An 18037-nucleotide genomic window follows, 5' to 3' on the forward strand; every position below is an offset into this window, starting at 1 on the left:
AAACACACTGAAGCGAGCGCAATGCCTTTCAAGAAATGAATACTACATAGTTGAACCTCATTATAACGAAGTCACTTCTAACATGAAAATGCCTTCCTTATATATGATATTTGTTATAGGCATATATTTTTTACATGTTATTGTCACCAAGAAATAAAAGATTTACTTCGTTACATCCAACAATTAGTTGCATCCATGTTCATTATATCAAGATTTGACTGCATTGCTGAAAAAATCTTTGGAAAGGACCCAATATGAATGAATATATAATCAGTGCAGAATCATTTTATTCCAACTGTCCCAGACATGTTGCTTGACCATCTCAGATTTCTTTCTCTAAATACCATGCCTATTTAAAGTGCTTTATACAGTATGTTCTCCTAAAATACTTTTGGTGAAAATGCACCAAATGCGTATCTCGCGACCGGACGCAAGGGGAACTGGCGACTCAATCGCAACGCGAAAGGAGGAAAGCAGGAAGGCAGCGTGGGACAGAGGGGATGTGGCTTCTACTCTGCGTACTTCTACTTTGCGCGGCTGCGGACTGTCGCACGCACCATATCTTGAAAGCGATCTCGACACGGCTAGACTAACACAGCTTTAACCTTTGTATGCGCTGTGCTTTCGCCACTGAGTTTCCGTTGAAGCGATAGGCCGCACGAACCTTCGCTTGCTGCTGTCGCGCGCTTGCTCACACCAGCGTTTTGACAGTGGTTGTCTGCAGTCATCGAGTGTGATCTATTCATATTTGCTTGTGTGCGCTGACACCATGCTTGTTATTTCAGTTAGTAAGCGAATGTGTCCAAGTTTATGCAGCCAATAAAACTACTATCCTTACTCTGTATAGCTCTCTACTAATTTATTATCACAATTGATGCTTCGCCTTTCGGGCAAAACTGTGACTTTTTCATGCATCTGGTGGTCTCGCGTTACTTTAGCGATTTTCTTCTTCCTTTTTTTTTTTTGCTCGACGCGAAAAAAGGTCACCCCTCGCGCAACTTTCGCGGTTTTATTTTTTTCTTGATGGACGCAATGAAAAGTCACCCCTCGTGCTACAATCGCAGTCGCATTACAATCGAGTGAATACGGTAAATTTTTTTCGCATCATGCAGCTTCCTTTAAAGATTTGATGGCAACATTGAACTCCTCATGGCAACTCTAAAAATTGCCTTTTCTGACACACAGTGAAAGCAAAGCAGGAACCATATTTTGTAACGACTCATCGCACTGTCCATTATTCTTTTCTTATCATCTGTTGCACTGAGTAGCCAATCACTACCATAACAGAGGTATTAGCTTGTCCAAGGCAATGCCAAAGCACTAAAAGAATGCAAAATGAGATGGGTCATCCGTAAATATGGCCCTAGCACATGTACTATAGTGCTGGAATGAAGTGTGAATGTGAGGAAAGAAACTACACTAGGTGTTCTATCATTTCCACATTCCCCATTGTGTAAGGCATTGGTGCAATTAATGCACAGACACTTAGTTCTGGAGCTAGAGCACATTCAGATCATTATTTTACACATTCTAAATATCACAATTTCAGGTACTTAAGACTTAAACTGATAAAGTATTCTTTAAAATTTTATTTTTGTTATTTTGCTATATGTACTTGAACCTCGTTATAGCGAGAGCAGATATAATGAAATAATGGATATAACAAAGTAAACGCAATTCCCCTTGAAGTCCTAAGAGATCCATGTATAAAAAACCTCGTTTTAACAAATGAAATTGTTCTACTAATGGATTTAACGAACTAGAGGTCGCCTGAGAATATCGCCCCAGCCACGTACGTAGCCGGCGCACTGTGTTCTGTGCCACGTGCTCCTCAAACGCAACGGACTTTGTTCGCATCACAGCGTTCTAACTGTTCCTTTCGACTGTGTCGCTGTTTCGCCAGTTTCAGGACAATATCAGCTAGTAGTTAAGTGGAAAGGGGAAGCGAAAGACCATCATAACGGAAAAGAATGGCGCTATTGTAACGGCTATCACGTCAGGTGCTAAAAAGTCGCGTATTGCACACGCCAGAGAGCCTTTGGTGTTGTTTTATTGAATTTTTAGCGCATACACGGCCACATATCGGTCTGGCGGGCTGCGGAGCCGTAGTCTTCCTTGCATGTTCAAAGTTGTGCATACCATTGGGCATATACTGCAGGAAAGGGCAACAGTTGGTATAATGAAGTAATGGATATAACGAAGTAATTTCGGCTTCTTCTTCAACTTCGTAACAACGAAGTTCGAGTGCATATTGATTGTTAGAAAATAAAAGGAAGTACAATTTTTTTTATTTCACGCCAAAACCCATGTGCCAGTATGTGAGATTTCAATACAGTAGAACCTCATTCATACGTTCTGGAAGAAAAAAGTAACGCAAGAAAAATTGTACTAACCGGGTAAACACACGATCAAAAGTCACTAAAGAAGTTTGGCAGCCTTCACTGTAGTTCACATCTAAGTAATGTGAATTGTGCGAATCGTTGCAGCATGAGACACCGACGCGCGCTGACCTGGTGGGGCTCCAAGTGGCCAGAGAGACATTTCGTTTTCGTGGCTTCGGCGGGGTTACATTTATGCACTCCTCAAATTCGCCCAGGGTCGGCGGCAGCTTTTTCGGGCGGGGCATTTTGGCTGGAAGTTTTGATGTGCTCACTCGGAATGGTGCCATGTTTGGGGGTTACCGCATATTAAAAGCGTGCAGTACACTTCCAACACCAGACGAACGTTGGTGGCGAAAGATCGCGTTTTCCAGGAACATTTGAACCGGTAAAAAAGAAGCATAACTGTAGTGGTTCATTTTTTGCATTCTGAATCACGAATGTTGGTGTCGGGAAATAAAACACAACGGGAATGTATCAACGAGGTTCTACTGCATATATTTTTTGGTATTTGGGCAGTTGTGACTCGGTAAATCTTCTAAAGCTTTCTCTGAACTTCCAAAGGTTATTCACTGGGACCTTTCAAATACAATGTAAATAATCCATATTTAAGAAAAAAATGAACAAGGCCTAACAAGACATCTATAAAATCCATGAACCCATGGTTAGTTGGTTTACAAACTTCAAGGTGGCATCACAAGTCTTTAGTTTCTGCCTCTTTTCTGGCTTACCAGGCCTTTTCTCACAGTAACAGCGGCTTTTTTTTTTTGTATTGCAGAAAGAAAATTTCAGTGACACAGCTCGACTTCTTTTTCTCCTTAGTGTCTCCTTAGTGCACATGGCAGTCGTGAATTACCAACAATGAAAAAGAAGCAACACTGTCGCCTGTTTACTGGCTATGATGCGTTTTTGGTTAAAGGCCAACTGCAACGAATTTCACTATGGCTAAATTTGTTATAAATTAGTAATATATACAACTGCAGAAATTTTGGCAATGCCGCAGGGTTGGTAATTCTATATTTATCTGTTTAGCAGACATTAAACAGCACTTAAGCAGACAACACATGCATGCAGTGGTTGTCACTTTGACGTAATTTTCAGCATGCCACTTCTGGGATTTCTAAGCACGCTGCGGGCAGCCGCAGGTGCTGCCTTATCTCAGAGGTCATGCCAAGGAGACAGGAGTTCGAGGTCATGGGTCACTACTGACGAGCTGTAATGACAGCTTTTCTTTTTCTTTCTTTTAGTTCCGGCTACTTTCGCGACCTTTTCATGACGCTTCTACTCGTACTTAAAACGTTAAACTTTGTACACATGCTTGTCAATACCTACACTATCTTAAACTAGGCTTTCTCTGTGGTTCAAAATTCTGTTACAGCTGCCCTTGAAAGTTGTGCAAACTATCCCCAAATTTCTGTTCCCTTATGTGGCAGCACTTGTTATCCTTTTGTGAGGCTTTGAAGGGGGCATACCTTGGGCACAAACCGCTTCGACGAAAGCGGGCGCACAGCCTTGGCACGTGCCTGCTCACGGGACTCGCGGTCTGGCGCGTGCAAGCGGCGCGTGTGTTCCTTGAGCTTGTCCTTGCGCTTAAACTGCCGACCACAAAGTGCGCAGAGGAATTCGCGGTGCTCCGAGTGGCAGAGCATGTGCAGTTTCAGCTTGTCCTGCCGGCAAAACACCTTGGGACACTGCTGGCACATGAAGCGCTGGTTCGTGTGGAAAGCCCGAATGTGTTTGCGCACTTGGTTGTACTCGGCAAATTTCTGCAAAGAGGCAGGAAAAAAAGAAAAAAAAAACAGGTTGCATGAAATTTCACATTGATTTACTGTTTATATCATAATGACTAGTATGTTGCGAATATATATGTATGATTTCAGAGGCAAGGCCTCTTATCAGTGATAACAAATAAAATAATTAAAAATGCAGCAGTGAAGGAAGCAAAAGCAATATTCAAATTCTGGGGTTTTAAGTGCCAAAACCAAGATCTCACTATGAGGCATGCTGTAGTGGGGGACTCCGGATTAATTTTTATTACACGGGGTTCTCTAACGTTCACCTAAATCTAATTACACGAGTGTTTTTGCATTTCACCCCCTTCACCCCTTGAAGATGCAGCCGCCGTGGCCAAGACAGCGCCTGCAACTTCGAGTTTAGCAGCACACCATGGCCTCCAAGCCGCCGCGATGGCTGTGAAAGAAGCAATATTGATTGATTGATTGACTGATTGATTGATTGATTGACTGACGACTCATTTATTAAAAGCAAAAAGTAGGAAGTTAAGGGACATGTTAAGGGTCACATCCTGGTATAGTACTATAACAAACAACATAAAAAGGTGAGCATGTACACATAGTCAAGCAGTAGAACATAACTATGCAGTCAAGTCTGCAAAATTATTAAAATGCAACATCTGCGAGGACACAATGCAGGTGCTCTTACTTTTCCACAAGTTGGACAAGTGTACATGCCATCCTCACGATGAACGTTGACGTGTTCTTTCAGGGCAGCCACAACATGGAACTTCTCTTTGCAGATTGGGCACTCAAAGTATCGCTCCTTTCTGTTTTTATCACACAAAAAGAGAACAACAAGACAAGGATTGAGCCACAATGTGTCGTTCTCCGTGTGGTCAATCGTGTGTGATATTCCACATTTCACGGACTCGACAAACATTGCGGACAGGACAAGCAGTCCATGCCTAGACTAACCATTCAAGTTTGTTATGTGAAGTAAGATTTGTTACCCAGCTGATCATAAAGCATGCAAAATTGAAATGCTTCTACTTTACTGAGCGAGGAAATTGGCCAACAGGACGCTCTTAGGGTGATGCAAATGTATTAAGATATAGTCTGCATGCCCTCGTGCCACCATTCAGCTGTAATTGGTAGCTAAACAGGGTAAAACCTAGTTCATACGTACGTACTTAAAATATACTAGTGATTAAAACATAGAAGCGGCAAATCCTCAGCCCAGTCTTCACAGAGCTTCATGTATTGGCTGATTGCTAAGGAGGAAGCAAGGATCAGATCATGAAAATAGAGAAAAAGATTATTTCGGGAAATCACTCGTTTCGGCATGTGCAACACCTAATCCACGTAGTATCAAAACTATTCCAGCGAAAAACATGCTCTAAATTTTAAAAAATTTTAAAATTAATTTGTCAGTGCAGACGAGGAAAGAGCTCAAAGTTGTGCAAGAACATCAAAGTTTGCGTAGTCATCTTTCATCTTTCCTGTTACTGAGCTCCGCCATCTTGGTATTGTTCGAAAGCTCAAAGTTGTACTTTTCAGTTCCAGTCCTCCTTGCCTGCGATAACCGCATAGCAGAACTACAAACATCAAAATTCAGGGGCCACTCCAACAAAGTTCACTATGTGCATGCCCCTCCTGTTGGCTTAGTGTGCTAGCATGCTCAGAGGCACCTTACGACTGGCTGTCACTATGGAAACGGGTGCACCAGCGCTGATGGGGGAGTGCTTAACTGCTAGGCTTGCTTCTAAAACTGCATTGATGCCATTGTTTCTTTGTTTGTAAGCATTAAATTGATGCTTGCTTTAAGAAAAAGAAAGTTTGAAAGTGGACATGTATATGGAAAGCAAAGCGCAAGCCTCCTCCATCTCCTACAGTGATGAATAGTAGGTGGTTATCGAGAGAATCAGACGAACCGATTGCTGTATCACACCAGACTGAACAAGTGGTCAATGCATCATGCAGTCTCGTGGTGCGTCAGCAATAAAGCGATAGCCAAGCAAACTACTGCCCTGTGTCATCGAGCCGTCAACTACGTACCAGACGGCATCACGCGTGGGTGTCATTTGACTTCAGAGGCCCAAGACGATATGCTGGTGCTTGTTGCCACACCTCTCCGAGCCGGCACGGGTTTGTGCAGCCTAGATTTCGTTCCAAGACCAGAAGCACCTAACAGCATCACCATTAACGGAGACAGCGCATTTGCAGCTTTTGAAACATGATCAACGCAAAACAGTTTCCCCGTTTACGATTTATAGTTAACGTGGGTGCCAGGACATGTGTCTTGGACCACCGATAGCGTGGCAACACTTTTGCGGCACAGTTGTGCTTTCTTATCCTTGAAAATGAATGCTTTGACATACGTGGCTGCCAGGATGATTAAGAAGCTTTGCCAAACGAATATCACAATATTTAAAGCTGCCTGATGACATTTTGGCACAAATGGCACAAATGGCACAGGGAAATCCTGGACTGTGTGAACTTTCTCCGGATCGGGATGAACACCAGAAGAGTCGACGAGGTGTCCGAGCACAGTAAGCTGCCGGCGGCCGAAGTGACATTTCGTCGAATTAAGCTGAAGTCTTGCCTTGCGGAACACTGAAAGAACTGTCGAGAGACGCTCGAGGTTGAAGGAGGGCGTCCATCATTCCTTCGAATGTAGCGGGAGCATTGCATAGCCCGAATGGCATTACCTTAAACTGATAGAGCCCCATCAGGTGTAATAAACGCCGTCTTTTCACGATCCATGTCGTCAACTGTAATTTGCCAATACCCAGAACAAAGGTCTATCGAAGAAAAATACTTGGAACCACTGAGACAGTCAAGGGCGTCATCTACCCGAGGTAAGGGATACACGTCCTTTTTTGTTACTTGGTTAAGATTCCGGTAGTCGATACAGAATCACCTGCTGTCGTCCTTCTAACGAGCACGACAGGAGAGGCCCATGGGCTCGAAGAAGGTTCGATGACATCACGGGCAAGCATTTTGTCAACTTCTAGCTGTATAACTTGGTGCTCAGTGGAGGAGACACGATAGGGACATCAGTGCATGGGTTTGGCATCGCCATTGTGAATCCGATGCTTGACAACTGTTGTTTGGCCCAGTGGTCAGTCATTGAGATCAAGAATGTCCTGGTACGACATGAGCAGGCAATGAAGTGCGTCCACGTGTTCGGCCGGAAGGTCAGCGGCGATCCTCTTCGCTATGTTATCTAGCATCGTGGGGTCCGAATCAATAGCAGCAGGAGGCAGTGCAGGATCAGTTAAGACTGATCCTGCACTTCAGTGAGATCAGTTAACGGGTGGAACAGGTGGGAGATGAAGGTCCTCAGAGATAGACATCGGAGCCGTGTTCGGAATACGGGTAAAGTTCGGAATAATGCGGTGACTTTTTGCTTCTTCAAAGCCTCGGCATTCATTGATGACGTCTTGCACTGCGGATGAGTGCTGGATGAGGACAAACCAGGAGTGTAAAGGCGCCATAAGCGATACCTTTGAGGATATGTGCAACCTTTTCCGCTTCTGGCATCTGGTCATCGACTTTGCAACAAAGCGCGAGCACGTCCTGAATGTCCTGAATGTACATCACATAGGACTTGGTGCAAGTCTGAGCTCGGCATGCAAGTTCTTTCTGCGGAGCACGACTGCGTCTGATGGGCTTGCCGAACAGATCGATGAGTTTTTGCTTACAGACCTCCCAGCTCACCATTTCCTGTTCGTGGTTCAGAAACCCCACTTGTGCCGTCCCCATCAGGTAAAATAAGATGTTCGCTAGCATCAGAGTCGGGTCCCAGTTGTTGCTAGTGCTCACCCGTTCGTGCAGGTGAAGCCAATCTTTGACATCGGTGTGGTCAAATACGGAAATAGGAACCTTGGTAACGCAGGTGTGTAAAGACAACGGGGCGGTTGGAAGCGGTTGGTTGAGGCACGGTTGGCGACCTGCCCGAAGCATGCTTGTCCCTGCCTTGAGCTGGCATTGTAAATGCAGCTAAGGAGCATCTGCTACGTAAATCTGTCTTGATACTTGAAAAACCCACACTGTCCACCAAATGTTACGGGGGTGAACAGACGCTTGAAAAGATATTTACACAATATACACAACGGGCAGAAGACAGGCATACAAGATGAAGCCCGTACCTGCAACTATCGGCGATCGTCGTCTTCGTCAGTCCTCTCATCATCGTTCGCTACTGCAGCGCCTCGTAGCAATATTTTGATTTGATACCAAAGTTAAGAGCTCGAAATGTTCGCCCTGGTGTCATTGACATTAGCGTGAAATCTTGATGCAGAGAGCAAAATCTGGTGACGTTGTGCAGCAATAAGGCTAGGTGTACACGATGATGTTGCTCATAAGAAAACTAAAGGGGAATGCGGGGCTGAAGAGTCAACTTTTGAACTGGAGCACCAATTTTGATCAAAATTTCAGTGATGGTTTATCTTCTTGTCATTAGAATGTGTTCTAAATTTCAGTCCCCTAGCATAAACAGAAAAGGACTTATAGCTGTCATATTGAGCAATCAGGTGTATCAGCTTATGAAAACTATCGTTTCAAAAATAATGAAGGTATACTAATAGTACTTATTTGTGATTAGATACCTTCTAAATAGTTTATAGAGTAGGATAAGGCCAGTCGCATATTTTTTATGTCATTTCTGTCATCATTGTTTTTTTTGTCTTTATAGGTCAGACATCTGATATTTTTTTTTAGTAAGTAAGGAAATATTTTATTTACAGTAAGCAATATACAAAGCTCACTGCAGGGGCCGGGGCTAAAGGCAATCAAGCCTGACAAAGGTCCCTGTCCCTCCGCAGTTCGTGACAGCTCACACGCTGGGGATCTAAAAAGTACCTTACCTTGTTCCTGACAAAATACTTCATCCTTCAATCTGCTTTCAAGGTGGTCTAGAAACCACCTTGAAAGCAGATTTTGGCAAAACAGCATGGAAATTATAGTTTTCCTAAAGGTTTTGTTCGGCCAAAAAGTGCAAACTTTGAAAAATGAGCTCAAGGATTTCAGAACATGCAATTTTATCTAAAGACCAAAAATAATTATTCAAAATGCCCTGCTCCATAGGTTTGAACCTCCTCTTAAATTCGAGCCTGCTCTGCAGCAACTGCTTCAAGTTGTCTATGCTTCTTTCGGCCATAGAGCATTCCAGCACCCTTGTCTGCGCTCGTAGACAAGAGCACCACAGCCAGAATTATGCCTTTCCTTTCTTACTTTTTACTTTGCCATCTGCTGTACTCTTGATGGAAGGTCTCCTATGATTAAAATGCGCGAAAAACAAACGTAATGTAGGCATTCACTCCGTGTTTAGTTTCTTGCCCGCTCTGCGACCGCGTCTTGAATACAGCGTTTATAGTCGCAAGTGCGCGGCACTGTCACGAGAATAGAACTCATTTTCTTCTTTTCTATGGCACAGATTGCAACCACACTTGGTGATGAGCTTCCTTATAGGTCTAGGAATCCAAAATAAATAAAATTAAGAAATCCGTGTTTTTGGCGAAAATTGTGATTTTAGCCTCGCATCCCCCCTTAACAAGAGTGCTGCACAAGTTTCCGTAGGCTTCGTTCACATGTTGCCACAGTGGCAATTGCACGGGATGAAGCAAGCCATTCAAGCGTGGTTAGAGCAAGCGTGGCTCTACTGTAAGCGGTATGCGTATATACTGAGTTCTATAGGAAGATAAACAAAGGTCACAAAAGACCACATTATATCCGGTCCTGCACTATAAGCAGTTACATTATAAGTGGTCTGAGATGCATTATAATAAATTATTTAGGGCATTCTGATGCCTGCCAGTATTTCTTCCTAGGGTTTTAGAGGGTCGGGACCTAAATTTAACACACAAAAATGACAAGTTGAAAACTTAATGCCATTCCTTCTTTAGCGGTACACTGTACTGCACTCCAAGCAGAAGTTGGGAGAAACTCACTTGTGTGTTTTGAGGTGTTCAGTCAGAGCCGAGGTGTTCAGGAAGCGCTTGTCGCACGTGTCACACTTCAGTGGCTTTGTCTCATCGTTTCCATGTACCTGGTAATGCTTGGACAGGCGGTCTTCCGTCGCAAAGCCCTTGTAGCAGAGGCTGCACTTATGGACTCGCTGTGGCACAGGAGCCCCCGCGGAGGCCGTCTCATTTTCTGCTTCACCAGCGGATGCTGCCTCTGATGGCTGTTTGTCACGTTTTGGGGGCCCTCGTTTGCCGTGCACTCCAACGTGTTTCATCAGCTCTGCTTGCGTTGAAAACTCCTGCAAACATCGTCTTGCTGTAGCAACTGTGAAGAACAGGAAATACTGCCAGAAGTTTGACTTAAAAATCACTCTTCATTCCGCAAACTTGTGCCAGGAAGGATGAGCAATGCTCAAAATCACAACGATAGCGGTGACCACAGCTGTTGGCCGTCATATCTGATCCCATGAATCGAGTGTACCTACCTGCTAGTTATACGCGTGTCACTGCACGTTTCAGATGAAACGCTGGTGCTTGTGCACATTTGCACAAGTATGACACAATGTGCACGCAATCCGATCAGGCGCGCTTCCTTCATTACACAATCGGTGACAACAATAAATAAATTCGGTTTTGTAGGTGTGTTTTGTGTTGAGCAACTTGATAACAATGATAATCTGGTGAAAAGATACACTGCCAAAAAGTAGAACAATGCCACGTGACAATATAAATGTCTGCAGATTAGGTGCACCCATAATCAGCGTTAATCAGGCAAGTTGGCGGGCATAACTGTCAGTGCGGCTGAACGCATACGCAAACCACGCAGCCTATTTTGGAGATAATCTGCCACAAGTGCAAAAAAGGCAGCGAAGCACATTCACTCCTCACTGCCGGCGCTTTTCATGACAGCGTTGTCCAACCACAGGTGACACTATCAGCAATGAGGGCGGAGTGGACGTGAAAGCGGGGCTGGCTTCGCTTTGTACCAACACGGCATAAAGCCATATCTTTCGTTGCCAGCTCAAATTAAAAAAAATAATTTTTTTTCTCATTCAATTTTGTTTTTGCAGATTTCTCGATAATGCGGAAAATTTTGCTGCTCCTTTTGTGGTAAGAGAAATCCATCGGTGACTGTATATGGATAAATATGTTAGGATAAATTTTCATATTTCAATGAAGCAAAATTTCGATACAACGAAACAAGTTGCTGATTTAACTGACTTTGTTATACATGTATTGAAGTTTAATTGTATCAGTAATGAGCATAACAACATTAGTCTAGAGTAACAGGATGAAACTACTATGCATGGAAAACCGGGGGTGCGCCCGTGCACAAACTCCCTCACATCACTACTTGAAAAGTTCTCAACAAAATGCTTCATAATAAAAGAGAGAGAGAGAGAAAAAAAGAACACTACGAAATCAAGTCCTGGCTACACTGCTAAGCATAGTCCATTTGTCTTGTAGTGGTCATGCTCGAAGTGGAACACAAAGTGCATCACTTACTGAACCACACTCTGGGCACTGTTCGAGCTGAGATTCAGGCGTTGGTTCTGTCGGTGTCACGACAGCGTGCAGAGGCAAATGCAGGTTTAACAGGTCAGAGCTGGGAAATACATAACGGCAGTGTGGACAGCCCCACGAGAAGGTTTCCGCTTGGGATGCGCTGCGTCGGGCTGACTTGCGAATGCCCTCACTAAGCAGGGACCCCAGGGGTTGCTGCTGCTGCTGAGCCTGCTGCACCTGCTGATGCTGCTGCCGCCGCTTGACACGCTCATCCTTCTGTTGGTGTCGAATCACGTGCCTATTTGTGAAAAACAATAATGAATAAATGAGTGAACGAAAGACTGAATTAATCATTAAATGAAAGAACAAATGACTGAATGAATGAATGAAGTGGTGAATGAATGAATGTGCAAGAGTGTAGGGCTACCACAACAGTGAAGTGACAGACATTTGTGTCCTGCGTGCATAACTGGGCAACGAAGCGTATTGTATGGTGAAAAGCTCCAGATTAATCGTGATTCACGAGATGAATGGCCCATATTTTTGCATTTTACACCCATCCAAATGCAACTTCCACAGTTGAGGCAGTACTAAAGAGAAAAGTTAATAAACAGCAGTTCTTTTAACCTTCAAGTGAATTAGACGTGCAGCATCAGAGAAAGAAAAAGACAACAGTAGAACAGAGCATCCACTCGAACTTAATGCAGGCTTTAACCCTTTAAGGATGACATTTCTTCATGGAAATGCATCCTGCCAGGGTCACATTTTCTTATTGCAGGTTTAAATTCTTCATGGTGACTTAGTTCAAGAAAAAGCAAGGAAATTTTTTTTTAGGTGACAATAGAGCCACACATTTTTTTAATGTGTGTAGTTTTAGACATGGTTTATCATTGAATAACATAGTAGTGTATAGTAGTGTAATTATTTTTTATAAATGTAATAAAATTTGTAAAACTTATCTTTATGCTTTAAATGGGTATGACACAACAAGGGCCCCCATTATGAAGCATTCCATTTGATTTGCATTTTTATCATGTGTCGCACTGAGGAAGCGATTCCAGCAAGGATGGTGGTGCAGGGGCCGGCAAGCCATGTTCAAACCAATGACCAAGGGCCAAAAGAATCGAAAATGAAGTCCATCGTTAAAGAATGCAGCCCCAGGGCCCATGGCCATAGCAAAAGCTAGGTATGCCATGTGATCGTCACAAGGATGAAGCCAGTGAGAAACTTGCAGTAATCACCCTTGTTGGATCACTAGACTAGATTCTTTCAGATGTGTAGCATGTAGGCATGTACGAATGGTGGAATATGAGTTCGAAGCTAATTCAAAGTGAATGGTGATTTGGGATAAATATTTTCTAATCAAATATCGAATAGCTGTTGTGCAAAGAAGTGGCTGCAAACTCATTTGCATAGGAACTACTATATGTTGGAATTAATTACTTGTTCTGTATAAGAATAAGACCAAAATTTAGTACAGTAGAACTTGTTAACTAAATGTCAAAGATACAAAGAGGTTAATGAATAGCAAAGCATGATGCCACTGCCTTTGTGCCTGTAGGAAGTTAATGAGAAGAACACACAAGTAAAACATTGCACAAATTAAAAATGTAGACTACTGCAACGACTAGAGGAAGCGTTAACAGAAGATAATGCCTACCAATGCTTTTATTCTGATAGATGTCTCGGCAACCCTTATTAGACGTTTCAGTGTTGCAAAAAGAGGCGTTTTTAAAAACATTTGGGTGCTGCTACTGTCGCTGGACAAGTATGGTGGTGACACTCAAAGGGTTAAGGTTGAAATACAATGTCAAGTACCTGTGCGCTGCCCGCACACCCAAATTTATTCTGCTTCATAGCTTTGAAGTCGCTCTGACAACTTCAACCGGTTTTGAACATCTCATGGCAGGATTCAGAGGACAAATAGTGGGATGGACTTCCGTTTATCTAGCCAGCTGGTCTACACTGGCTAACCTCCCGTCGATCCAATTTCTCTCTCTTCTCATCTGTTTCTCAATACAACCAGTACACTAATTAGTTCTACATCACCATCAGTGCACTTCATTCCTAAAGGAAGTTTTGACTTTTGATACCATTCGCGCTGAGAGCACACAAAGATAATTAAGCACAAAAGCCCAAGTGTTTCATTTCTAGAGCGCTGCCATGCCCTGCCTTACCAGTTGCAGTGCCAATGTGCCATATAAGTCCTTACAGTGACTCCTTCGTCCCTAGGATAAGTCTGAACTCGAATTGCCTTTCCGCATCATCACCGACATTAACAACTTCAAGCCTGCTGTACAGAATATCTTACAATCGCGAAAATTCAGAGTGCATTAAAAAATGACCGCCCTGAGGGAAAAAAGCGAACTGCTTAGAAAACAAAAATACAGCTCTCCTCCTTCACGTTCGATGGCACAGTGTGCCCATGAGCAGTGCGGAAGGTCTTGAAAGCGGCATTTCAAACCATCGATAGCAGGCGGCCATTTTTGCTTTCTACTTTGACGATCATTAAACTTTGGAGCACGTTCAAAAATCACCGGCTCGTGGGAAAAAAACCGAACTGCTTAGGAAACTAAAATATAGTTCTCCTCCTTCAAGTCCGATAGCGCAGTGTATCCATGAGCAGCGTGGAAGGTCTCGAAAGCGGCGTTTCAAACCATCAATGGTGGGCTAACGATGCCCAATGGCCACGGTACAGAAAGAGTAAAAGGAGAAACAGCTAGAAATGTAGATGGACGCATCCTATAACATTGCACTCACATGCACAGGGCTTGGCAAGTTCCATCATTTCGAACCATCTCTGATGGAGAAAGTACGGCATCGCACATTCGCAGGAACCTCCCCAGCCCAGCTCATATCCTTGGTCATCACTTACCATATTTTATGTTGGTGTGACTCATTCACACAAAATGCTTACAATGCTTCCTACGTCAACATGAAACTATTGTCTATCAATGTTGGGACACATAACTCCCAGAGGCTGCATTGTGAATGCTTACACGACGCATTAAGCATTGCTATATGGACAATGGCAATAACTTAGTGTCATGTGCATGTACACTGGGCATTCAGCTATATCTGGGCACAGTGGCCTTGGATTTCACCATACTGCCATTGGCAAACTATTCTTTCTGTCATAGGGTGAATGTCTGACTTGTGTTCGCTTCAAGTACTCCCACTAGGTTACTATCAACTTCATTGGGTTTCAGTGACGCTGCTCGATACTGCATAGACATCATTGAATTTCAGACAACATTTGTTAGACTTTTTATTAGTTTGTCGGCCGAAACCACTCATAATGAGATGACGATGCATTTCATGCTTTAAAGTACCTGAGCAGCAGCCAGCAGCTATGTTGTACAACTTCTTCGGCCCAACTCGCTCAATTCTCTGTCTTTCCAAATGAGAGCATACAGACTGTCAGGTTTTCGCTATTTATTCTTAATATGGCATGAAGCACCTATATCCAGCACAAAATTTAGGAGTAATCCGCACCCTTTAAAGGGTCCCCAAGTAAAAATGCAAACGAACGATCAATCTTTCAAATGGGTTAAGTGACATCAAACACTGCTCGCAACTGACCTTTTTCTGTTGTAGGGATGAGAGAAACGAAGGTCGCACAATGAGCACTTGTACTTCTTCTCTGAAGAGTGCATCATGAGGTGACGCTTGAGGCCATATTTCCTCTGGAAGACCTTGTGGCACACATTGCACTGGTTTTCGTCTCCCGATGTAGGCTGGAATAAAGTAAACAGTTGCTTCGGAAAGTTGCCAGAGATGACCCGTCTCCATCAACATGTTTCTCTTCCCTGAGATGAACTAGCCATCACCACACCATTAGAGTTATTTCAGAAGACCAGCATTCATTCAAAATGGACAAGAATAGAAGAGTATAGACAGGTATTAAGTGATTAATTCCAACAAAGGTTTTCTTCAACATGACACAAAAAATATATGCGAATATGTGCACCCTGTGCATGCACTGTGCACTTTGTCCCTGCCTATTCTTTTGTCTTTGTCCTTTCTGAATGAGCACTCCTCTGCTGAAAGTTATGAATTACCAAAGATTACACTCTGCCTACAGGGCATCTAATACAAACATTAACACAGTTTTTGTTTGAGCTTATTGGTCAGACATAGTGGCATAAGTAAGGGATTGTGGTTATAAATGCTTGTCTCCCTCCAAGAATGAAATAAGTTAGTAATTGGCGTCTGTCCTGTTGATGTGTGTTTCTTTGTACTCAACAGCACGGAGGTCACTTCGCTCGCTTCTGCAGCGGCGCTTCCACACGCCGCCAGCATTTGACAGCGCGTGTCCGCGCTCATCGAGTGTGATGTGTCACAGCGTCTGCCAGCGCGTCGGCAACATCAACTGGAAAAGGAGAGTGCCAGTTGGCGGGCCAGGCCAGCTGCATGCAAGCGGCAGAATCAGGTTTGAATGAAAGAAGGGGGAAAGGTCACGCCCACGGCGGCAAGATCGCCGGGTTGAGGGATGCAGCCCCGCCTCGCATACGTTCGCACGCATGCACACGTGCGCTCGCTTCGCATTCCGTCATGGCGGAGAAGGTGCTTCCGGTTGCTGCTCGCGCAAAAATGACAAAATTTGGGGCAAAATCTCTAGGTTGTCGGCGAGGAAAATTCGTTATTTCGAGGGGTCTTCCGCTGCCACTTCGTTACGTAGAGGTCTCAAATACATGTGCTCGATGGAGTAACGGCGGGGAATAGAAAAACTTTGTTATATCCAGGAATTTGTTATATGGAGGTTCATTATAAGCAGGTTAAACTGTATATCTTTGTGGGACATTACGGTGCACGTCCCCTCAAGATTTTTACTTTAAATTACCATACGGGAACACAAGCGTAAGGAAGACATTAGAAGATAGGGCACCGCCTGGTGCCTCGTGCCAAACATATCCAAGCCAAGACAATCCATTAGTAACCATCCTGTCATTTCTATGCCGACACGTCCTGTTAGACCTACAGATGCCGAAATTGTCGGTCTCAGAAAATGGACACGCTATGCACACATATCGAACGTTTCAGGTGAGTTTAGAGGAACCAAAAGCTCATTTCAACAGTTACTGGCAATTAACAATAGCGAGAGTGTAGCCATCACGAGAAATCACACTGAAGCGGAAGCCATGGGTGCTGCCATGTTTTACAATGCTATTTCTTAGCATAACGAAGCATTACACATGTTAAACTTGCCAAATAATATACATTACAATGCTGTATGTCAACCACAGAAAACCAATAATGTACCATGCATGCAGAGTAAGGATGCTATTTCTTTATGTTCGTAATGAGTTTACATTTGGTTGCAAACACTATACGAAAACTTTTTAATAATACTTACACAAAGATGAAGTTTAGCTAGAGTGACAGATTACAGTTCTTCAACCATTTATTCTGCGCTGAGAGACAGCTCTCGCTCAGGAGAGAAAACTGATAAACGTTTTCCTTCCTTAACTTCTTTCTCAAATGTTTCCATGATTATTGTAATTATAGCAATGTCTGCTCCCCCCTGCTACCGTCATAATTTTTTTTTTTTTTTTTGTCTGGTAAGCAGTTTTGCACACCTCTGTGTTATGTGAAAAATCGCATGTTATTTGCATTGCTGCTGGCTATTTGTGCACTGTGCAAAGGACCTGTGAAGTGGTGAACAAGAGCTGCAACATTGTCTCTGCTGACGAGAAGACTGGCTACTTCTGATAAAAAGGGCACGTGGGTTCTTGCTTCATTTTCAGCCATTATAGCCCAATACATCGATTAATACTTAGCAGACATAACTGTCATAGCATGAACTCCCATGGACCTCTCATGGGTAATTGAAGATACTTCATTTTCACAGAAATTTCGTTGAAACAGCTTTCGTTGTAGCAGGGTTAAACTGTATGAAGAAGGGAAGTGCCAGCAATTGTCTTTCTCTTGGATTACATGTTTTGCCTTTTGCACATGAAGGGGAGCGTGCACGATGCCAGTGAGAGATCATCACACAAGCAAATGCAAAAGGCACGTACCAACTATAGCTGCAAAACAATAATTCATGTCCTGGTAAATTTGTGCTCCCTTTTGGCTGTACAGGATGCTGGTGCATACTTACAAACTTGTGAGATTTAAAATTCATAAAAATCAAGCTGATACAACACAAGACAGGTGGGGCGTGGGTGGGCGTGGGTAGGAGACGGGGGACAGCATGCGTTTTTAAAAAGTTTGCTTTGAGTATTATTCATCAACCATGATTCACCTTTGCACGCAGTACACAAGCAGCAACAAACTCGCAAGAGCGCAAACTGAAAAGCAACACTGCTTTTAGATGACAGTAACCTTTTCAGTGACTTTGCTGTTGCCGATTTTCACTGCTTCAGGAACTGTTTGCTCAAAGCAGCTACACCTTTCGTGTCCTTTCCTAATAAAAAAGACCTTTCAAGGGTATGGTCAGAGATCAACA

At 43.4% G+C, this 18037-nt stretch overlaps 1 protein-coding gene across 4 annotated transcripts in view; it reads right to left on the bottom strand.

Annotated features, from left to right (window-relative positions):
* LOC119455576 (PR domain zinc finger protein 15-like) overlaps nucleotides 1–18037 on the bottom strand; it is an 86880-nt gene that overhangs the window by 19582 nt on the left and 49261 nt on the right. For 3 of the 4 annotated variants that reach the window (XM_037716976.2, XM_037716975.2, XM_049668871.1), the window contains 5 exons: nucleotides 15169–15323; nucleotides 11587–11884; nucleotides 10066–10379; nucleotides 4821–4941; nucleotides 3851–4144 (listed from right to left, as the gene is read on the bottom strand). In XM_037716976.2, the coding sequence (XP_037572904.1) occupies nucleotides 3851–4144; nucleotides 4821–4941; nucleotides 10066–10379; nucleotides 11587–11884; nucleotides 15169–15323 (1182 nt within the window). The remainder of the gene's footprint in view (nucleotides 1–3850; nucleotides 4145–4820; nucleotides 4942–10065; nucleotides 10380–11586; nucleotides 11885–15168; nucleotides 15324–18037) is intronic. The other variant, XM_049668872.1, reaches the window with a different exon arrangement.

Source organism: Dermacentor silvarum, chromosome 6 (assembly GCF_013339745.2).
Source record: "Dermacentor silvarum isolate Dsil-2018 chromosome 6, BIME_Dsil_1.4, whole genome shotgun sequence".
In the NCBI taxonomy this organism is placed as follows: Eukaryota; Metazoa; Arthropoda; class Arachnida; order Ixodida; family Ixodidae; genus Dermacentor; species Dermacentor silvarum.